Source organism: Sminthopsis crassicaudata, chromosome 2 (genome assembly GCF_048593235.1).
Source record: "Sminthopsis crassicaudata isolate SCR6 chromosome 2, ASM4859323v1, whole genome shotgun sequence".
Classification (NCBI taxonomy): domain Eukaryota; kingdom Metazoa; phylum Chordata; class Mammalia; order Dasyuromorphia; family Dasyuridae; genus Sminthopsis; species Sminthopsis crassicaudata.
In genome coordinates, this window is record NC_133618.1 from 314,447,209 (window position 1) to 314,471,584 (window position 24,376).

A 24,376-nucleotide genomic window follows, 5' to 3' on the forward strand; every position below is an offset into this window, starting at 1 on the left:
GTTTTGCAGGGTGAATGTAGAGGACTGTCTCTGCATGTATTTTGAAAATAAGCTATTTTTTTTAAGTCTACCATAACTAACATTTCTAGAATTCTATTCATCTCTTATTTTCTTTCTTATTTTTTATTGTTAGATTTACCTCATTCTGGGAGGGCAAAGTTGTAGTTCCCCAATAATATAGTTCTGCTATTTCCTCCTGTAACTTATTTAATTTTTCCTTTAAGAATTTGGATACTATGCTACTTGGTGCATATGTTTCATATTAGTATTACTTCATTGTCTATGGTTCTTTTTAGCAAAATGTAATTTCCTTTCTTATCTCTTCTAAATAGATGTATTTGCTTTGTTTGAAAATATGATTGCTACCCCTGCTTTTTTTTAATGTCACCTGAAGCATAATAGATTCTGCTCCAGATGCTTATTTTTAATCTGTATATGACACTCTGTTTCACATGTATTTCTTGTAAACAACATATTATCAGATTTTGGTTTTTAATCTATTCTGCTTTCACTCCCATTTTATGGGTAAATTCATTCCTTTCACATTCACACTTATGATTACTAATTATCTTCTATCCTATTATTCCCCTTTGTATCCTTCTTTTTCTCTCCTTTTATCCTGTCCTTCCTCATAATTCTGTTTTATTTCTGAATACCACCTTCCTCCATTTGCCCTCTCTTCTATTACCCCATCTTCTCCTAACCCCTTACCTTCCTACTTTCTTGTAGGGCAAGATAAATTTCTATACCCAACTGAATGTGTATGTCATTGTCTCTTTGGGCCAATTCCAATGGAGTAAAATTCAAGTATTACCCATCAATCCTTCATCTTCCCCCTCAAATTTTCTATTCAGCTCTGATCTTTTCATCAGGAATGCTTTAAAGTCCTCTGTTTCATTGAATATCCATTTCCCTCTAATGGATTATACTCAGTTTTTCTGGGCAAGTTATTCTTGGTTGTAATATGAGCTCCTTTGCTCTCTAAGATATCACATATCATATTTCAGAACCTCTAATCCTTTAAAATAGAAGTTGGTAAATCTTGACTGTGGTCCCACAATATTTGAATAGTTGTTTTGTTGTTGTTGTTTTTCCCCTGGCTACTTGCAATATTATCCCTTGATCTGGGACCTCTGGAATTTGGCTATTATATTTCTGTGAGTTTTCATTTTGAGATTTCTTTCAAGAGGTATTTTACCTTCTGAATCTTGGATATCTGGGAAGATTTTCTTGATAATTTTATTGAAAGATGATATCTAGCACTTTTTTTTATCATGATTTTCAGGTAGTTCAATAATTCTTAAATTATCTCTCCTTGATCTATTTTTCAGATAAGATATGTTTTTCAGATGTATATATTTCACATTTTCTTCTATTTTTTATTTTGACTTAATTTTATTGTTTCTTCATATATTATTATTAGCTTCCACTTGTCCAATTCTAATTTTTAACAAATTATTTTCTTCAGTGTATTTTTGTGCCTCTTTTACCTTTTGGCCAATTTTAAGGTGTTAGTTTTTTCTTTATTTTTTGTTACCTCCTTTATCAAGTTGTTGCCTCTCTTTTCATACATTTTTTTTTTTGCACCACTCTCATTCCCCTCTCAATTTGTCCTCTAACTCACATCTGATATTTAAAATCCTTTTTTAAAGTTCTTCTGAGAACTCTTTTTGGGCCTGTAACCAATTCACATTTTTCTTTGAAGCTTTGCATATGGCTATTTTATCTTTTTCTGAGTTTGTCTTGATCTTCCCTGTCACCATAATAACTTTCTATGGTCAGAAATTGTTGTTGTTGTTGTTGTTGGCTAATCTTCCAGCTTATTTCTTGACTTTTAACTTTATGTTAAACTTGGGTTCTGTTCCCAGGGTGGAGGGCCACATTTTTTTTGTGCTGCTATTTTCAAGAGCTTGTTCTGAAGGTCTGTAAATTTTCAGTGTTTTGAAGGTGTTATGATCTAAGGAGAGATGTGGTCATTGCTCTCCTAAACCTGTGCTCTGGTTTATGAATGACCATAAATACTTTTCTCCCTCCTAGGATTGTGATCAAGGTTTTTGCATCCCTATGGCCTCTAATGAACTAGTTCTCCTCTTAACTCTGGGACTGTGGTGCAGAACTACATATGGGTAATGTGATAGAGTCCTACACTTGATGTCATTAAAAGATTCCCTATATTCTTCTTTTGATTTCTCCTTACTGTGGGTATTTTGAGAGCTCCCAAAGTTATTGCTGCAGCTGATGAGCTGCCTCCAAGGTCTGCTACTGGCAGTCTGGTGTGGCCTATACTGTAGAGACTGCTCTGGGCTCAAGTTCGACCACCACCTTTCTGAGACAGACCTTTCCTGCCAACCTCTAAGATTGAGCTGGGGTGGAAAATTGTTCCATCCTGAACTATAGTTTATTCTGCCACTCCAGAAACTAATTTGAGCATTATTTTTAATAGCTTTTTATTTTTCAAAAATACATGCAAAATAGTTTTCTACATTCACCTTTGCAAAACCTTGTCTTCCAAATTTTTCTCCCCCTCCCCCAATAGATAGCAAGCAATGCAATATAGGTTAAACATATGCAATTCTTCTAAACATTTTTCATATTTGCCATGCTGCACAAGTTGTAATATATTTATATAATGTGTTATATATTAATAATATGTATGTATGTATACACTGCCTTGAAAAGATTCTGTCAGTAATAGACATCAAGGAATAGTGGAGAGATCACTGGATGGAATTTTCAGTCCCTGCCACTAACTGGATGTGAGATTCTGAGTAAATTATTTCATATTTCTGGAACTCCATCTCCTCAACTATAAACCAGTTTTTGTTTAGATCTTCTAACTCTAAATCTCTGTTAATCTATTAATCTATGTTTTCCAAGCAACATTTGGTCATTAGAAGCTATCTTCTCCTAAGGCAGAGCTAGATGATTTTTTTTAATTAATATTTTTTATTATATATATATTTTTATAATATTATCCCTTGCATTCATTTTTCCAAATTATCCCCCCTCCCTCTATTCCCTCCCCCCAATGACAGGCAATCCCATACATTTTACATGTGTTACAATATAGTCTAGATACAATACATGTGTGTGAATATCATTTTCTTGTTGCACAATAAACTTTAGATTCCGAAGGTACATGTAACCTGGGCAGACAGATATTAGTGCTAACAATTTACATTCACTTCCCAGTGTTTCTTCTCTGGGTGTAGCTACCTCTGTCCATCATTGATCAACTGGAAGTGAGTTGGTTTTTCTTTATGTTGAAGATTTCCACTTCCATCAGAATACATCCTCATACAGTATTGTTGTTGAAGTGTACAGTGATCTTCTGGTTCTGCTCATTTCACTCAGCATCAGTTGATTTAAGTCTCTCCAGGCCTCTCTGTATTCCTCCTGCTGGTTAGATGATCTTTTGATGTTCATAGCTCTTTACCTAACTGAACCAAGCCCCTTTCTCTGACAAGAATTGTTAGAGAATTCTGACATTTCAGAATTTTAACTGAGAATAGTTCTGGTTTCTTCCTGTGATGAGTAGAAAAGTTTTGGAGAAAATAAGAACAAATATTAATATTATCTGTAATTATAACTCAGTTACTATTGAGGGGATGAACATTGGTATGTGCATTCTTGAGTGATTTTTTTTTATTGTATATTAAAGGTAAATAGGAACATCTTTTCTATTTTTCATTATTTGGAATTAGCTCCACCTCTTTTCCTTTCCCTTAGCTTGAATAATTGAAATTTAACTTTACATCTCTTCTATTTTTACTACCTCTTCCATTCTCAAATCAACTCTGCTTGAATATTAAATTTTCTATTCAGTTCTGCTTTTTCACCAGGAATTTGATTGCTCTGCCATTTCAAAATCTGGTTTGATTCATTGTTTTAAAATTGTTTAGAAAGGAATATTAAGAGAATCCAGCTGGATGGCTGCCCCTAATCCACCATCTTGACCTCTTCCATAATAGATTCTTAATAAATGTTCAATGAATGAATTATTGATTGAATTGAATATACCAGTAATAATAACATGCATGAGCTTCCTAAGATAGAAAATACTATTTCTATATACTTCCCTTTACTCCTCTATTTTCCCCCTAAGGATTATGCTCAGTCTTGCTGGGTAAATTATTTTTGGTTGTAATCCTAGCTCCTTTGCCTTCCAGAATATCACATTCCAAGTCCTCCAATCCTTTAAAGTAGAAGCCATTAAATCTTGTATATTCCTGACTGTGGCTTCACAATATTTGAATTAATTCTTTCTGGTTATTCAAAGTATTTTCTCTTTGATCTAGGAGCTCTGGAATTTGGCTATAATGTTCCTGGAAGTTTTAATTTTAGGATCTCTTCCAGGAGGTGATTAGTGTGTTCTTTCAACTTTAAGTTTTATACTCTGAATCTAAGATATCAGGGAAGTTTTCCTTGATAATTATTTTTGAAATATGATGTCTAAGCTCTTTCTTTGATCATGGCTTTCTGGTAGTCCAAAGATTCTCAAATTATCTTTCCTCAATCTCTTTTTCAAGTTGGTTGTTTTTCCAATGAGCTAGTTCACATTTTCTTCAATTTTTTTCATTTTTAAATTTTGTTTTATTGTTTCTTGATGTCTCATGAAGCCATTAGCTTCTACTTGCCCAATTCTAATTTTCAAGGAATTATTTTCTTCACAATAATTTTGCATCTCTTTTTCCATCTGGCCAATTCTGTTTTTTGTTTGTTTGTTTTTACCAAATTTTAGTGCTTCTTTTACCATTAGGCCAACTCTATTTTTAAAAGTATCATTTTCTTCAGTATTTTTTTGTGCTTCTTTTACCAAGCTGTTAATTCTCTTTTCATAATTTTCTTGTATCACTCTCATTTCTTTTCCCAGATTTTCCTCTACCGGTTTTATCCCTTTCTTTAACTCTTCCAAATGGCCCAATAAACATTTTTTCTTTGAGGTTTTGTTTTTTTTCCTAGCTCTTTTTACATTGTTGTCTATTTCTGAGTTTATGTCTTGGTCTTCCCTGCTACTACAGTAATTTTTGGTAGTCAAATTCTTTTTGCTATTATTGTTGTTGGCTCATTTCCCAAGAGTTTTTCTTGACTTTGAATTTTATGTTAAAGTTAGATTTTGTTCATGATAAATGTGGAAATATGTTTAAAAGAATTGTGTATATGTTTAATCAAAGCTTTTTATTTTCAAATCATATGCATAGATAATTTTCAGCATTCACCCCTGCAAAACTCTGCATTCCAGATTTTTCCCCTCCCTTCCTTCCACCCCTCTGACTAGATGACAAGTAATCTAATATATGTTAAACATGTGTAATTCTTCTATACATATTTCCACAATTATCATGCTGCCCAAGAAAAATCAGATCAAAAAGTTAAAAATGAGAAAGAAAACAAAATGCAAGCAAATAACAACAAAAAGAGTAAAAATAGTATTTTTTGATCCACACTCAATTCCTACTGTCCCTTCTCCGGGTGCAGATGGATTTCTTCATCACAAGAACACTGGAACTGGCCTGAATCACCTCATTGTTGAGAAGAGCCATGTTCATCAGAATTGATCAATCTATAATCTTGCTGTTGCTATGTAAAATGATCTCCTGGTGATACTTACTTCACTTATCATCAGTTCATATAAGTCTCCCCAGGCTTCTGTGAAATCATCCTGCTGATCATTTCTTATAGAACAATAATATTCTATAACACTCATATACCATAACTTATTCAGTAATTCTCCAGCTGATGGGCAGTCACTTAGGGCTGCCACAAACATTTTTTGCATATATGGGTCTCTTGAATTAATGAATTACTGATAGCATTGAATATACCAGTAATAATAACATACAGTTTCTTTGAGCTTCCTAAAATAGCATACTATTTCTATGCACTTTACTTAGGGAAAAGATCACAGCTCCTTTCTCTCCTCATGATTCTTGTTTGAATGGCTACATGTGAAGAGTATGTAGTAGGAGGTGTGTGAAGAGGAAAAGGGTACATGGAATTCTATTAGCTGCTTTCCTATAGTGTACTGTTCCCTCTGTCTCCACATGTGAATAAGGTTAAAGTTTATACCTCAGATGATATCATGCTGGGGGTTTTGATGCTGGCAGGGCATATCTAAATATGCCTAAGCATATATCTAAGCAAAACTGTCTTCAGCGTATAGATTCTTTTGGGATCAGTGGAGTCAGAAGCAAGGGGAAAGTCACATGAGGCAGACTTTTATACAATTACAGAGGGGCAAGGGCCAGAGGCAAGACAGTTGTCCAAAGTCTAGAAAAAATATCACAATCAACAATGTGAGAAACTGCTACTGTGCAAAGAGCAAAATAGGAAGTGGTGGTCTTAAGTTAGAAAGGAGTTTAAGGAACTAGATATCCAAGAGTGTTTGAGTGCCAAAAAAAAAAAAAAAAAAAAAAAAAAAAGGTTGTTTATCCCAATTTGATTCACTCAGTGCAATGAGTCTACTTACTTATACCTTTTGAGTCATAACATTTCAATCTAACTCAGCCTTCTCTTTCTCTCTTCTATGAGTTCCAACTGTGGACAGCTCCTGGCCACTGCTGAAATTTCCTATATAAATCAAACAAGCATTTATTAAGTACATATTCTGTGCCAGAGACTACATACTATGCCCTCGGGATTAAAATACAAAAGAGAAGGCTTACATTCTACTGGGAAAGGGGAAGGGGAATGGAGATACAACATGCTCATAGACAAGTAAATACAGTATATATGCAAAGTGAATGTAGAAGGAGTGAGACTAACATCTGGGAGAAAGGGGAAAGCCTTCTTGAAAGAGAGGGTACTGGAGTTGAACCTTGAAAAGAGGTAGAGGTGAGGAGGGGATCATTTGAAGCACAGAGGGCAGCCCATTTGCAAAAGCACAGAGATGGTACCTGGAGTCAGAAACACATATCAAGAATAGAGCACCTATGCCAGTTTGGCTGGAAGGTAGAGATCATAAAGGGGAGGATATAAACAGAAGAGAAAGGCAGGCTGAACCCAAATTGAGAAAGGCTTAAAAACCAAAATAAGAAGTTTATAGTTTATCCTAAAGGCAATGGAGTAATTGAAGTTCTTTGAGTAGGAATGACATAGTCAGATCTGTGGTTTAAGAACAGCAATTTAGCGACATATGGAGTATATTGAAACACTGAGAAACTGGATACAGAGAGACCAGTTAGGAGACTATTAGAAGAGTCATAGGGTCATAGATCTAAAATGGTCTTCAAAGGCATCCAGTCCAACCCCTACATTTTACAGTGGAGGAAACTGAGAACCGGGGAACTTAAATGAACTTCCCAGTTAATACTATCAGAGCTAGGAATTAAATTAAATTTAATTAAGTCCAAGTCCTCTGAACCCTGGCAAAATTTTTTCTCATAGTTCTATGAAGCTGAGGGGTGATGAGTGCCTAAGTTAAGGAGGTTATAATATTCAGAAAGAAAAAGAAAAAGGTACAAGAGATATTGAGGGATAATTGACATTTGAGTAGATCTGGCAGTTCAGTAGTGATGAAGGAGGGGAGAATTGAGGGTGAGTGAAGGATTAAATATACAGCTAGGTAATTGGAAGGCTAGTGATACTATCAACAAAAACAGAAAAGTTAGCAGAAAAAAGTTTGACCAGGCATTCTTAATTCCTTTTGGAAATCTATGGATTGCTTCATAGGGATCCATGTTTTTAAATGCATAAAATATATTAAATTACAAATAAAATAAATTATACTTAAATATAGTTATCAAAATATTTTAAAACCTATGACATTCAGACCCCCACATAAAGAACTTATAGTTTAGAGGGATACATAATTAATTCAATTTTTAAACAAGTTTAATTTTTAACATGTTGAGTTGGAGATGTCCAGCAGTTAATCAGACTTGTGGGACCAAAGCTCAGAAGAGAAATATTATCATAGAAATAGCTGAGTTTGTATTGCAATATATATATAACATGAATTCAGAATTGAGTATTCTTAATTAAGCCTATTTTCTTGCTCCCCAGCTTCCCCAGTAATTGAAAATGGTCAAGTGGAATGTCCCCAAGGGTACAAGAGACTGAATCATACGCACTGTCAAGGTAAGGATGGACTAAAAAGTTCCAGTCTGTAGGAAGAATGGGGTATAAGAAGAAGACTGTTGAAAGCTGATGATATAGACACATTGACCTCATCTCCACAATGATATAATAACATGATACATTTTCTAGTAACTGGAAGATTTCAGGTATTGCTCCCTAAATCACAGCTGCTTTGGGTTCTGTGGTAATTTGATGGAATTCTGGTTATGAATTGAGGTAGGGAAGCAGTTCAGAGGAATGCAGGGGGTAACACTCAAAAATAAAAGAATTAATCTACCTAAGGTTAAAGTTGAAATATTCAGGCAAGGGGGAAGCTATGTGGCGCAGTGGATAGAGCACCAGCCCTAAATTCAGGAGGACCCAAGTTCAAATCTGGTCTCAGACACTTAACACTTCCTAGCTGTGTGACCCTGGGCAAGTCACTTAACCCCAGCCTCAGGGCGGGGGGGTGGGGGGGGGAAGAAATATTCAGGTAAAAGGACAGGGTTTGAAAACAACAATCAGACAAGATATTTGCTGAATGATTTCCCCCAATAATCTGACAAGCACAACCTTAACTAGATTTAGGTGTTCCCTGTCTATTGTTCATGGACTAGGCTTTCTGGATCTAGATTTTCTGCTCCCTAGTGAAGATAAATAAATAATCAGAAGCTTTCTACTCTGATTGTTAAGGAACAAAACATGGTTGCTTGGATCATTCTTTCTATCATCCCCTGGTCTATAGCTGATGGGACAAATACTGAGACTTTACCCTAGCTTTTTAGAAGGGTTCAATCCTCTTATTAAAAGCTAGTTCTTGCCCTCCCTTACTCCCTATCCAGTTAGAAACTCTGCAAAAGAGCCTTAAAAAATTTTTTAAAAAAGGAGAGCTACACATCTGGGATGGATGAGGGCTAAAGTGGGAACAGAATAAAGAGACCTGATCAGATCTAGAGAATAATGTCATTCCAAGAGACTAAAGTAAGAACTTGAGTGATTGGATGGGCTGGTGGGAGGCATCCTGAGGGTTCATATTTGAGTGACTACATGTGAAGAATATGTAGTAGTATGTGTGCATAAAGGAAAGAGGTAAAGGAAATTCTATTTTTTGCTTTCCTATAAAAAGTAATTGGCTCTATGCTTTGCATGATCTCAACGTAAAGTTAGTATTACATTGCTTGCCTTCTCAATGGGGAGAGGGAGGGAGAGAATTTGGAACTCAAAATTCTTCTTTTTTTAATAGCTTTTTATTTTCAAAATACATGCAAAAATAGTTTTCAACATTCATGCAAAATTGAACTCAGAATTCTTAGGAATGAATGTTTAAAAAAAAATTTGAACTGTAATTAGGAAATGTTAGATAATAAGGGGAAAAGGGAAAAAAAGTAATTGGCAAAAAGGATTTGTGACCTATGTAGGACAATCATCTCAAAGAAGCCTTAGATGGAAAACATGATTGCTAAAAATCAAAATCCCAGAATCTCAGCTTTGAAGAGGATCTCAGAGGGCTTCTTCACATATTCATTGCAACATTTTCTTTCAGTAGTCATCCCACTTATGCTCAACCTCCTCCAATGGTGGTGGTGAAGTGTACATGGGGAGAACTTATCTCCCCTTTTCAGAGACAACCTATATTGTTAGGCATTTTTCCTCAACTTAAATTTGCCTCTTTGGAACTTCTATCTGTTAATCATAGATTTTCTCTTTTGTGCCACATATAACAAATCCACCCCCTCTTCCATAAGACAATATATTTGGAAGTAGATATCATGTCTCCTCTTTTTTCTAGTAGCTTCAGTTTATTTTTGTATGATATTATAATAAGGATCTCTAACATTCAGGTGGTTCTCCTCTGGACACTCACCAACCTTTCAACATCCTTCTTAAAATGTGGTATCCAGAATAAAATTCACAATATTCAATAGACTGTATTCTAGATGTGATTTTTTGGTCATATCTGATTCTTTATGACCCCATTTAAGGTTTTCTTGGCAGAGATACTGGAGTGGTTTGCTATTTCCTTTTCCAGCTCATGTTATAGATGAGGAAACTGAGGTAAACACGGTTAAGTGACTTGCCCAGGGTCACACAGCTAATAAGTGTAATTTGAACTCAGCTCTTCCTGACTCCAGTGTTAGTGCTCTCTCCACTGAATCTCCTTGATTTCCAGTTTTCGAGATTTGTACTGAAAACTTAATAAGGTACTCATTGACTCCAACATATTCCTGCTGCACCAGAGTATTGATAGTTAGTATTCGCACTGTGCTTTGAGGTTTACAAAACATTTTGTGTGTTATCTTCTTGGATCTTAGTGTGCTAGAAAGTAGGTGCTATTATTATCTTAATTTTACAGATGAGGAAATTGAGTCTGAGGAGATAAGTAACTTACCTAGAATCACACAAATAGTATATGACTGTTATGGGATTTGAAGTTCCATTTTCCTGGAATCTACTCCAGCACTCTTATATGCTGTGTCACTTAACTGCCACGGAAAGATTAAAAAAACAAACAAACAAACAAAAACCAAAACCAGCTTTTTCTCTCTTCTTCTTTATCTGTATACCCCAGAACCTAACACAGTGACTTGTATATAGTTATAGTTCAGTTATATCTGACTCTTCATTACCTCATTTGGCACTTTCTTGCCAAAGTTACTGGACTGATAAGTTACAAGAAGAAATAGCATCTCCATTTTTTTTTTTGGAGATGGGGAAGGTCAACCTCCCTCTGTCAGAATTAGATAAATCTAATCACAAAATAAATAAGAAAGAAGTTAAGGAGATAATTAGAATTTTAGAAAAGTTAGGTATGATAGACCTCTGGAGAAAATTGAATGGGGACTAGAAAGGAATATATCTTTTTCTCAGTATTACATGCCACCTACACAAAAAAATGACCATATATTAGAGCATAACTCACAATCAAATGCAGAAAGGCAGGAATAACAAATGCATCCTTTTTAGATAATAATACAATAAAAATTACATGTAGTAAAGGGCCATGGATAAATAGATAAAAAATTAATTGGAAACTAAATAATCTTTTTTAAAAAAAGATACTGGACTAGTTTTTCATTTCTTTTTCCAACTCATTGATGAGGAAACTGAGGCAAACAGAATTCAGCGATCTGTCCAAGGTCACACAGCTAGTCAATATCTGAGGTTGGATTTAAACTTAGATCTTTGATTCTAGGCCTGGTGCTCTATCCATTGTGTCACCTAACTGCCCCATACAATATTCTAAATGTAATCTGACCCAGGCAACAGATTATCATTGAACTATCATGCCCCTGGTCATAGATAATATAGCTCTCTTAGTATAACCCAAGAGGAATATACCTATTTAAAAATAAGAGCTTTGTGAAACTAAATAAAATATATAAATGTCAACTATTATATATTTCAATATAAATTACATCACTGAAATGCTGACTGTGAACTGTTAAAAAAAAATGAAACTGGGAATGGAGAAAGGATAGCAAAACAGAGACCACATCCTGAGTATGTCTAGATCTGTGGCAGACTGCTAATGCTCTAAAGATAATGACTTGGTTTTCTTAGGCAAGGTAAAACTCATAGTGAGGAATTATATCCACTATCCTATCTTTTCTTGATAGATAAAAAAGGCCAGTGTTGGGGACCAGAGAAGTAGCTAAATGCCCAGTTGTATGCAGACAGAGTAGATGCTCCTTGAGAAAGGAATAGTTAGCCTGTTGAACCAGTGAGAATGCAAGTCTTTCATAGTTATTAAGCTCCAAAGCAGCCTGGAGACTTTGGCACTGTGGGCTCTATCCTTGGCTCTGTCTCTGCCTCCCCACAAGGTTGGCACTCTTGCCTTGGCCTTGGTGCCCTGGAGGAGATTTCTTGTGCACATGCAGGATCTGGATCACCAACCTCTGGGGCTTTGTCTGAGACCCCAGATCTGCCGCTATGCGGGAAAGTAAACAGTCCCCACTTGGTAGTGCCTGGCAAAGGCACCAGGACTGATGGAAACCAGGTCCCTATTCAGCATGAAGCATTTGAGACCCCCTCTGCTGGCTGTGGAGCTGGGAAATGGAGTCTGAGAAAGAGAAGTGCCAAGAGACTGCTTTACATTAGAGGTTGGCTTGCATTCTTTTCCAGAACCAACGCAGCAGGACTAAGTGTTGACTGGTCCTGACCTCATGGATGTACCCTGAAGTATAGGGTGGATATTTCTGGTTCTTCTCCTGGAGAGATTATTGCCGTACTGTCTAAGGGGTGGCAGTAAAGGATAAGTGCGTGACATTATCCCCATGCAGTTTTGAGTCTCATATATTGACATCACAGCCATGGGCAAAGTCCTGATTTGAGGGTCGGGGGATGAGGTAAGGATAATATATTTCAAGAGAGATAGAGCATCCTTCCTTTTTAAAAAGTTTATGATGAGAATTGCACATATTTAATCTATGTCAGATTGCTATCTTAGGAGGGAAGAGGTAAGGAGAGAGGGAGAAAAATGTAGAACACAGAATCTTACAAAAATGATTGTTGAAAACTATCTACATGTATTTGGGGAAATAAAATACTATTTGGGGAAAATGTAATATAAATAAATAAATGAAGAGTTTATGATGAACTTAAAGAGCCATCAACAATAAAGGCAACCCAATGAAATACAACGTAGGCAAGAAAATATTACATAGACCCTTTAGCATTCACCAGAACCAAGAAAATGAATGGAACAAAAGAAAAAATGAATTTTCTCTGTCTCTTTTCATTTCCATGAGGCTCTCCTAAGATTTGTTGTTTTTTAATGTATAGCTGTAGCCAATGTGTGCGGATATGAATCCAGTTCTGCTAATCTCAATTTGCTTCATTTAATAGGATTATAGATTTAGAGCTGGAAACAATCTTATGGCCATCTAGTCCAAAACCTTCATGTTTATAGATAAAAAATGAAGTCTAGGAAAGTCAAGTGATTTTGCCCAGTGTCACATAGGAAGAGGCAAGGGGTTCCATGTTCTTTGTACTGTACCTCACTGCCTTTCCAAATAAAACAAGCAAACAAACTTATAACTGCTCTTTGGTTCTTCCATTCAGTATTGGTAATTAGGCAGATGACTTCATTTTGAACCTCCCCTTTATAAACACAATAGTTTTACTCTAGGATTTCTCTGAGGATTATTTTCTCTCTTTTTCTCCCCTTTTGTTTTTCTCTTATTGTTAATGTAGTGATTAAATGAAATTCTTTCACTCTGAAATGAGAAGAGTTGGTGGAAGAGAAGCTTCTTGTAAGGACAGGATTAATACTAGGCAAATACAAAAAGTTCTATGAAAGCAAAAATAGGTGAGTGTTGTAGCAGTCAGGCAACAAGCATTTATTAAGCACTTATTATGTATCTGGTGCAGCCAGGTGGTGCAGTGGATAGAACGCTGAGCCTGGAGTCAGGAACTCATTTTCCTGAATTCGAATCTGGTCTCAAACACCCTAGGCAAGTCATTTAACTAAGTTTGCCTCAGTTTCCCAATCTGTAAAATGGCAACCCACTCCAACATCTTTGCCAAGAAAACCCCAGATGGAGTCATGAATAGTTAAACACTACTGAAAAAGGACTAAACAACTATGCTACATGCTGGGGATCCAAAAATAAAATAAAAAGGCAACGATCAGTCCCTGCTCTGAGACTGGGAGGAAACTGGGAAAAGCTTGAAGGAAGTTAGGAAGGAAGTAAAGATGAGGAAGGAGAGAGAATTCCAGTCATGGCAGACAGTGGCAGCAGTGGAAGAATGGACCCCATCCTCAGGCTTTCTGAGCTAAGATAAGATCCATGGAATTGTAACAAAGGTAGTGTTCCCACAGAAAGCAAGAAGCAAGGAGGACCAAGACTGAGAGGAGACACGAATCCAGTCTTCCCCCAAAGATGCTCCACCTCCACCTACATTGCAGATTTTTCTTATTGCTTTTGGCAATTTGGTCCTGACTACCGGACTTGGGTCCAATTCCATTTATACCCTTATCTGTTTTGTAATAAATATCTGCTTTCATTGGCTGCTTTGGCTGCTAACTAATGAACTAACTAGAATAATTGAGAAGCAAGTAAAATTCAAATGTTTCCAGAGAGTAGATTTCCACTTCTCTGGTGGAGGCTCAAGCCATGATGCTATTTTCAATTAAGTCTCCAAGACTGAACTTAATCTGCCTTTAGTTGACACATGGGTTGCATTAGCAAATGATTTATCTCACTCTAAGAAGTGTGAATTGTCTTAAGTACTTTTGAAGGGACTCAAAGACTTAGCTATTTTGGGAAGATTTCCTTGAACTGAATATTTCTTTCTACAAATTTTTTAAACTGGTAGATTTTCAAATGTGTATTGCTTGCCTCAAAAATATATATACATATACTGAGTTTTATTGGGTAGATAATGAAGAAATTCCAGCTTTTAAATTTTGTTTATGCTATATTTCAGTTCTTTTAATTGTCCATTGTCCCTATTGAGAAGTTCTATATGATGACTATTCTTTAGTAGATGATTTCAGTATTTTTTCTGATAGCGCAAATGTTTTTCCTTAACATTATAATTTTGGATTTCATACAGTAGCACTGAATCCAGAATCTGTCTTTGTCAGAGCCCTATGGATTTTTACTCTTTGTATATATCATATTGTGTTGGCTAATTTTAGGATGTTTTAGTAGATACTCTAGAATTTAGCATCTAGATTATTTGTTTTCTCTATATTTTCTGGTTCGTCAGCATTCCTAAGCTTGCTTGTGATCTATATTTGAGATCTACAATATGATCCTGTATATTTCTCAATTCTTTAATAATTCAATTATTTTCTGAAGTATTTGTCCCAGTTGATCTGTGTTGCCCATTGTAATAAGTAATTGGCTATTTTCTTTCTGCATTATTTCCTCCCCATATTGTTAAAGTTGTTGTTTGTCATGTCCGGACACTTGGTGACTACATTTGGGGTTTTCTTGGCAAAGATACTGGAGTGGTTTGCCATTTCCATCTCCAGCTCATTTTTACTTATGAAGAATCAAAGAAAAGAAGATTAAGTGACTTGCCCAGGATCACACAGCTAATAAATGTCTGAAGCCAATTATTTTTAGCATCTTTTAATCATAACCTCAGTTTCTCTCATATTTTTTACTTCAACTTCTTCTTTTACTTCAATTAATCACCAAATAATAATTTTAAGGAAAAGATAAATTTAGTTTCTAGTGTTTTATGTTCATTATTCCAATGGGACATCAAATTTGAAATATCTAACAAATTGTGATGTAGGATTGGAATTCTAGAGAGAGCCAAGGTTTGTACAGATAAATAGATTTTTTTAATCACTTGCATAGAGATAAGATGGATAAGATGTGCCAAGTGATAAAGCACAGAAAGTAAAGAGAAAAGCATCTAATGGGTTCTATAATATTTAGAATATATCTAGGATAGAGCCTTAGTTAACCCATAGTTAGTGGATTTGACAAGAATAATGATTCAGCAAAAGAGAAAAAATGGTCAGATAGGGAGTATAAGTAAGAGAGAGAACAAAAAACAAGACCAAGAAAACCTAGAGAGAGGAGAGAGTATCTTGGAGGAGGTATCACATAAAATGTTAAAGGTTAAAGTGGATGAGGACTAAAAAGAAAAAAAAAATGCATGAGGACTGAGAACAAGCCATTAGATTTGGCCATGAAGTGATAATTGGTAACTTGGGAAAAGCCTGATTTCCTTACTAATGCTTATATCTTGCTCATTTTCTTTGAATGTTCCATTTGGCTATTTGAGAATGCTTCTTTGAAATGTTATCCATTGTTCCTTGCTCTATGTGTGTTTCCTCTAATATATTAGATAATTCAGTTGTTCCATTTTTTTTTTTTAATTTTGTTGGTATTCATCTTCATTTTGCTCATTTTCTATTTTGGTTGATTTTGTTTTCAAATTTTTCACATCCATTCCTTTACCCCTGACCATTAATTTGACATTTCTATTGGTTGCTTTTTAAAAGATGTACATAAGGAACTGGCCTTGGTTCAATCATCTTATTCTATTATTTTCCAAACAGTTACTTACATGCATTGCCTGTATAACCTTGATTGAGTGACTTAATATCCATCCCCAAGACTCAGTTTTTTTGTTTTTGTTTTTTTTTTTTTTTAATCTGTAAATTTAAGGGATGAGGTTAGGTTGCCTCTGAAGTCAATTGTAGCCTTTAATCTATGATCTAGGTCTATTCTTCCTTTCTTACATCTTTTCTTCCCCCCCTTCCTTTCTTCTTTTCTTTCTTCCTTCTCTATTTCCCTCCCTCCTTCCTTTCTTCTTTTACCCCCTCCCTCTCTCTTTTTCTTTGTTCTTCATTTCTTCCTTCTATTCTTTTTAAAATGTTATTTTTTTCAGCAATATCACTTTTCATCCTTAATAAAAGATTCTCCCCATAACAAACAACTTGTATAGTAAAGTAAAACAAACCAACTCATTGTCTATATCAGTTAATATATCTTTTTTCCACACTTGTAGCCTATCATCTCTTTGAGGAGAACAATATGTTTCACCATTGATCTTTTAGAGTTAAGATTGCAAGATTGCTTATTGTATTGATCAAAATTCTTAACTTTCAAAAAAATTTCCCCTTCTACATTACTGTGGTCATCATTTAAATTGTGTGTATTTTAGGATTACTGGCTAACTGGAGCACATCCAAGCAGGGTGGGGCAACTGAGAGTGAGAGGTCTTAAAACTATGTCATATGAGGAACGGTGCAAGGAATTGGTCATGTTTGTTTTGTTTTCTTCTTAAGTATTCCAAACTTCATAATCATTAACAGAAACAAACAGGAATAAAAGATGAACATAAATACCACTATTTATCATTTATTTTTAAATGTGTATATTAATGTTGGTATGACATTGACAAAAATGAACTGTTTGCTTCAATGTCCCCTGCTGAACTCATTTTCTTCTACATATTTTTCCAGATTTTGTTGCTTTTATTATTTTTTTCTACATAGTCAGTATAGTCAGTGTGTACATTGTTGTTTTAATTCTGCTTTCTTCACTCTGTATCACTTCATATAAGCCTTCAGAACTAGGAATGTTTAGTCTAGAGAAGAAAGGACTAAAGGGAGATATGATAATTGCTTTCAAATATTTGAAGGTCTATCATGAAAGAAAGGGGGATGGGTTTGTTCTCTGTTGCCCTCAAAGGAAGAATTAAGACCATTGGAGAGAAATTATAGGGAGTCAGATTTTGGCTCAATATAAATTAAATATAAATAATTAAAGCTGACAGTGGAAGACTACTGAATGAAGTAGAGAGTTCCCTGTTACTAGAGGTAATTAAAAAAAAAAGGAGGGGGAGGAAATGGTGGCCTAATGGATAGATACTGCTAGAAGTCAAAACTTAAATTCAAATCCTGCCTCAGGATGTGACTCTGGATAAATGACTTAACTTCTCTGTTTCCTCATCTGTAAAATGGGGATAATTATAGCATCTACTTCAAAGATTTCTTGGAGAATTAAATGAGGGGCAGCTAGGTGGAGCAGCGGATAGAGTACCAGCCCTGAAGTCTCTGTCTCCTAATCTAGTCTCAGACACCTAACACTTTCTAGCTGTGTGATCCTGGGCAAGTCATTTAGCCCCAACTGCCTCAGCCAAAAAATAAATAAATAAATAAGAGGGAGAGAGAGAATTAAATGAAATAACATGTAAAATATCTTGCAAATCTTCAAGCACTATATAAATGCTGCCCATTATTGCTATTATAACCCCCCCATCAGAATAAGTCCATCATAATTATTTACTAAGTTCTTACCCTATAACAGGCAATGTGCTGAGGATGTTGACAGGGACTATTGTGTGGGTGGAAGATGCCTTCTAGTTCTGTAGTCCTAAAACAGGGGATTGGAAAAATTCTTTGAGCAACAGTAAATATTGGAATAAATGTATAGTTTCCTAAGATGCATATATTGAAGAAAATAATTCAACCAAATGTATAAGTTCTTAAAAATTTATAAAGTAAGAAAGTGAAGCATTCAGGGTCAGCTGGAAAGAAGTACATCAAGATTATGGTAGAAAGGGGCATCAAGGTGGTGCAGTGGATAGAGCACCAGCCTTGAATTCAGGAGGACCCGAGTTCAAATCTGGTCTCAGACACTTAACACTTCCTAGCTGTGCGACCCTGGGAAAGTCACTTAACCCCAGCCTCAAAAAAAAAAAAAAAAAAAAAAAAAGATTATGGTAGAAAAAGGACAGGAGTCAAGAAGATTCTTTATTCCGGAGTTCAAATCCAGCCTCAGACATTCACTAGTATGTGACTCTAGACCAGTCATTTATCTCTGTTTGCCTCAGGCTCCTCATCTGTAAAATGAACTGGAGAAGAAAATAGCAAACCATTCCAGTATCTCTGCCAAAAAAAGCTCCAAATGGGGTCACAAAAAATCAGACATGACTGAAATTTCTGGACAACAACAACAATATGGCAGAGGATTTGGGTAAGCTACAAGCAAGAATTTCCAAACAGGAAGGACTAGACAAGTATTAAAGTAAGTTTGGTGGAGGAAGATGGACAACATTCTTTAGAAAATTTCAAGTATACGACATTTAGGACTGATCATTTTGCATACAGTAGGTGCTGAATAGAGTTATAGTTTAGTTATAACTAAGACAGTAAGAAGTGAATAAGCATTATTTGTGCCAGGCACATGCTAAATGCCTTACAAATATTCTCTCATTTGATCTTTAACAACAATCCTGCAAGATAGGTGCTATCAGCATTACATTTTATAGGAAGAAACTGAGGAAGACAAACACTAAGTGGCTTTCCCAAAATTATACAGCTAGCATCTGGGACAAATGTAACTTCAGGTCAATCTGATTCCAGAACCAGAACCAATTCCAGAACCAATAATATTTGTAGGTGGGGAGAGTGCAAAAGCAGAGATTTGGGGAGACTTGGAGCCTGCCATGGTAGGAATTCGAAGGGTGAAATCAGGGAAGAACTGACCTGAGTGTGTGTGTAAGAGAATACTATCTGTTGTTCAATGTGTACAACTTTTCGAATTACCATTTAGAGTTTTCTTGACAAAGACACTGAAGTAGTATATCATTTCCTTTCCAGATATTGACAGATGAGGAAACTGAGGCAAACAGGGTGAAATTACTTGCCCAGCGTCATACAGCTAAGAAGTGTCTGAGGCCAGATTTTAACTTAGAAGGATGAATCTTCCTGACATTAGGCTCTGCACTCTATACACTATACTATTTAGTCCTTCTCCCTCTTTGCTTCCTATTTTGACACATTATCCTTACTAAGTCAGTTATTTCTAGGCTGCTGAAGTGCTATAAATTTTAATACTATCCCTTCTAAATTTTGGTAAATTTGGGATAAAGCTCCATTTTGCTTCCCACCCACCGATCCCCATTGATACTGCTTCAGTGTTTAATAAATGTTTGTTGACTGAAAATGACCATGTGCTTGGATTTAGAGGTATTGATTGATTCCATGGGATTTTTTTTTTAACTTTGAAAAAGGGACAATGAATCAAGGTTAGCAACCACTGGTATAGACAATAATACATCTAATAGTAGGACACACCACTTACACCATTCATTTCCATACAATAAGCATTTGTTAAGCACGAAAACTAGTGAGGGAGAAGAGAGAGTGAAGCTTTGTCCCAAGGTGTCAAAATTCAGAGTATGATATTAGTTCTTTAACATTCTAGAAACAACTGAGCTTATTACTTGACAAGGATACTCCAATTTCTGCTGGAGACCTTTCCCTGCTTCTCCCCATTGCTAATGCCTTCCCTCTGAGAATATCTCCAGCTTTCCCTATATATATCTTGTTATGTAAATGTTTCTTTGCATATTGTCTCTTTCAGTATAGCATGTGATCTTCATAAGGGCAGGGCCTATTTTTACCTTTGTATCAGGACTTAGTCCAGTCCCTGGCACACATTCGGTGCTTAATAAATGCTTATTACCTGATTACTGACTAATCTTACTTGTAACATTACTTACTTGTATCATTAATACCTGTGGATAAACTAAAATTTAGAAGGAATACATTAGGATTCATAATATTTCAGCAGCCTAGAAATCACAGAGTTTAGTAAGAAGGATGTGTCAAAATAGGATGCGTACAGATAGCCACAGTGGCTAGGTGGGATGTAGATAGAGTGTGGGACTGGAATCAGGAAGATTCATCTTCCTAAGTTCAAATCTGACCTCATTTACTAGCACCTCTGGTGCCCTTTTCAGGGCTGCTTATCCATCTTTGATGTCCACCTGCCTGGCACTCAGCACTCATCTATATCTCCAAGAACCTATAGTATACCCAGCAAAACATCTGGGCAGATGATCTAAAGTAGTTGAGGGTAGCCAATAGGTTTCAACCATTGATGAGTTGGGGGATGTCTACTCCAAGCATGTGAAGATTTCCCCCAAAGCAGAATAGACAGATGAGAACATTTTGTCCCAGTGGCCATGGAGACCGCTGAAACATGTGCTGTAGAGCACTAAGAACTTGGTCAGACCTTTGGCATACCAAGATTATCTTCTGCATCCTGGCCATTGCCAGGTGTCTTGCCTTCTGTCCTGCTACTGAACTTCAATGGCTCTGGAAGAGAGAGTGAGGCTCAAGACTTTGTACAACTCTGTCTCACTTAAATCTAATTCACAAGTGAGTCAATCTGTCATGCTATGAGATTATCAGTCATCTTTAAAAATGATTAAAAAACAATACTCTATCCATTAGGCCATCTAGACGCTTTCTGATTACTTTTAGTAACAGAGAACTCACCACTGCATTCAATAGACTTTTGTTGTCAGATAACTCTAATTGTTAGAATGTTCTTTATATTTTGCCAAAATCTGACTGCCTATTATTGCTATTCATTGGTCCTAGTCCTGCCTTTGTTTGTTTAGATTAAATGAGGAAGACCTCTTATAACTCTCCATTAAACCAATTCTTATTGGGATGACTTCAGGAGTATCCTTCTAGGTTTAGGATTTTTCATTTCTATGAATTGCAAGAGCAGGTTGGAGGCCTGGCAGAGGCCTTGTGGTAACTAGCCTATTTTATCTTTGGGGTTGCCAAGCCACAAAGAAATGTTGGACTGTGGGTGGGCAGAGGGAGGAATGAGAAGGATATAGAGAGTACAGTAGAAGATATGGCTGGAACTTTGTCAGTCACTAAACATTTATTAAGCACCTATTATGTGCTTATTATGTGTTGGAAAATTTAGAAGTCAAGGAGAAGAGCAAACTTAGTGGCTATATATAAGGCTGGAGGAGTGCTACTTTGACACAAGAGAAGAATGGAAGTGGTAGTTTTTAAAGAATGAGGGGGAGAAAGGGAGAAAGAGGAAGAAGGAGAGAAGGGAGGAGAGAGGGAGAGAGAGAAAGAAAGAGGGAGATGAAGAAGAAAAGAAAAGAAGGAAAAGGAGAGGGACAGAAAGAGGGAGAGGTAGAGGGAAAGGGAGAAAAAGAGGGAGAGGGAGGAGGGAGGGACAGGGAGAAAGAGACAGGAATAGGGAGAGGGAGGGAGAAAAATGAGAGCTAATTAATGGGAATTCTGAGCCCTGGCAGGGAAGTGATCCAAGAGGCTTGCAACCCCCTCTGGATGTCAACTGAGACTGTCTACTAGACACAAAAGGCTGGAATTCACACACACACAAAAAAATACTGCTTGAGGATTTTGCTCTTGGAAGAAGTTAAATACTGATGAACTTATTCCTCTTTCCCTATCTCAAAGTCAGGGCAGCTAGGAAGCACGGCGGATAGAATGCAGGACCTGGAGTCAGAAAGACTCTTCTTCACAAGTCCAGTTCTGGCCTCAGATACTTCTTAGCAGTGTGACCCTGAGAAAGTTACTTTATCTTATTTATCTCAGTTTCCTCATCTGTAAAATGATCTGGAGAAGGAAATGGCAAATCACTCCAAGGATCCTTGAAAACCCAAAAATGGATCACAAAGAGATGGTCATTACTGAGCAACAAAAGCAAACCCCAAATTCAGAGTTACCTGGAAAGCAAACAAGCACTTAGATAGTGGCCTTTTTTTTTTTAAACATTTGGAGAAGGAGGAAAGCAGGATCCTTAGTAACCTGGTCTCCTAGAAACTTGCCAGCTTAATAAATGATAGTCCTTCCAAACTTCCAAAGACACCAAAAATGCTGAACCTGTGCTTCCAAATGCTTCCCTTTCTTTTTCTTTTCCCTTCTTTCTTACCTCTCTTCTTCTAAGAGCCAGCTCCACATGACCCATATGGGTCATGACTTCATATGGGATCTCATAAATGAGTATGGGGGTATGAACTTAGTAAATGTTTGATATGTATGCTTATTTTATATATCTGTATACCCGAGTCAAAGAGACTGCAGACAAAGTTTAAAAAGCCCTGTTTTAAGGAGATACTAATTAAGATATAAATAATGAAACTTAGTGCCTGCTTGCATGCAGCTTATAATCTAGTAGAAAATAGAACACAACATATTCAAAGAGATATATGATTATACAATCAGTATGCAATAATTCTTGAATAAGTCAAATGAAAAATAGAATACAAGAGCATCAGACATCCACAAAATGTCCTGTGAGGTTGAAGGAAGGATAGCAACTTTTCAGCCAAGGAGAAATGGAGAAGCTTTCTGTAGGAGGTGGCAGTTGCTCTGAGTACTAAAGGATAGGTAGGATTTCAAAAGGTATGAGCATGAGAAGAAAGGCAGAGACATAGAGATGGCCTTGCTTTTTTCTCAACTCCCCCAGATAATCCAAACTACTAAGTAACACTCCCTTGAGGAAAGCTACCTTTCCCACATGGAACAAATTCTACAGGACAGCTGTCAATCTGATCAGGAGGAAGAGACTCCCTTCACTTCTGCACCTCTGGGACCAGCTACATTCCCATCAGGACTTGTCAAAGACAAGTCCTATGCCTATGGCACCTCCCCAGGGCCCCCACCTCCTTTCAGTGGATTCAGCCAAGCAGCTGGTTTTCTTTAGTGCCCTAGCCAGGTCATCTTTCAACCCTCGTCCTTGCGCTTGATGCCAAATGCTCTAAAGCACATATTTGGCAAGGAGTCTGTGGGCAGGGTCTGGGCAGGTGGCTCTGATTAAGTCTGGCTGGCTCTTATTAACAGCTTATCTGCTTAAAACATTAGTAAGGTCTCTTTGGAACCATTGAGGACAATTCCCTTCTCTTTATATTCCCCTCTGCTCCCAGCTCTCGATAGCAAAGACCTCTTGAAAAACCTTTGCCATCATAATCACCATCAACTAGAAATGTGTTAGATCCCTATCTGTGGAAGATGTTCTAGCTCCTTACCAAGAAGACTCCCTGTCCTCTTGGAGTCTACAATCTAATACTAATGGCCCTATTGCAGAAGAACCTGTAAAAGATTATGGGGGACTTTTAGACCCATACTACCTGTGAGCTCCACTCCTCATAAGCCATGCTGAATCCAAAGAAGCAGGTATATGGAAACATGAGGGCAGTAGAGATTCCATATAAAGTCTGGTGGACGGCTAATTTTCTTCTTCATAGATAAATATGCAAAAAGAAATAGTATATTGTAACAGGAAAGATTTTGGATAGAAGCACTGACTGGAGAGAAGTCCGTTAAAGGCTTCTGCACTTGGAATCCGAAAGCTTTAAATTCGGTTATGTAACCCTGGGTTATTCCCCTTAAAACTCTGTGCCTCAGTGTCATTATCTGTAAAATGGAGAAATTAGTACCTACTTCATAAGGCTATTGTATATATAATTATATATAATTACAATAATTATTCATTTTAAATAATTTAATTAATTAATTAAATTTAAATAATAAAAAATAACTTTCCCATCATATAAGTTTTGTGTGTGTGTGTGTATATATACACACACTTACATACATCAAGATGGGGTTCCCCTCACTCTTTGAATCATAGAACCTATATAGAACCAGTTTGCAGCTGATTGCTCTGCTTCTCCACCCTACCTTTCTTGGAGCTCTTTGGAGAATCTGGGGAGGTAATTTGCATAACTCAGTCCAGCTGCCCCCAAGGAAGACAGGAGAGGGAAAGAAAAATTGAGAGAGAGTAGGAGTGTCCTTCAGAACTTCTAAACTGCGTGGGATATGCTGATATGAGCAGAAGGCATACTACCATGATGCTGGGAGAGGGAGGAGGCAATCAGCCTGATTCAGCATCAACCAACCTAGAGTGAAAAACACAGATGGTTTAGTGCAGGAAGGAGGCATGCCCTTAGCCAGCTGCAGAGACTTTGACTGGAGAGTGAGGTTGTGGATTCAAATAGTAAAACACACACACACACTTTCAAAAAGTTGGAGGTGCTCTCTCCTGAAAAATGCAAA

At 36.5% G+C, this 24,376-nt stretch overlaps 1 protein-coding gene and 1 long non-coding RNA gene across 5 annotated transcripts in view; one reads left to right on the plus strand and one right to left on the minus strand.

Moving 5' to 3' along the window:
* Positions 1–24,078, minus strand: part of LOC141556233 (uncharacterized) — a 37,020-nt gene extending 12,942 nt beyond the window's left edge. For 3 of the 4 annotated variants that reach the window (XR_012486478.1, XR_012486475.1, XR_012486477.1), the window contains exons 1-4: positions 24,002–24,078; positions 23,449–23,557; positions 17,831–17,906; positions 6,476–6,570 (exon numbers count right to left, since the gene is read on the minus strand). This is a non-coding gene — a long non-coding RNA (uncharacterized LOC141556233). The remainder of the gene's footprint in view (positions 1–6,475; positions 6,571–17,830; positions 17,907–23,448; positions 23,558–24,001) is intronic. The other variant, XR_012486476.1, reaches the window with a different exon arrangement.
* LTBP2 (latent transforming growth factor beta binding protein 2) overlaps positions 1–24,376 on the plus strand; it is a 184,549-nt gene that overhangs the window by 114,249 nt on the left and 45,924 nt on the right. The window contains exon 9 of the mRNA XM_074290027.1: positions 8,005–8,079. Coding sequence (XP_074146128.1) covers positions 8,005–8,079 — 75 coding nt within the window. The remainder of the gene's footprint in view (positions 1–8,004; positions 8,080–24,376) is intronic.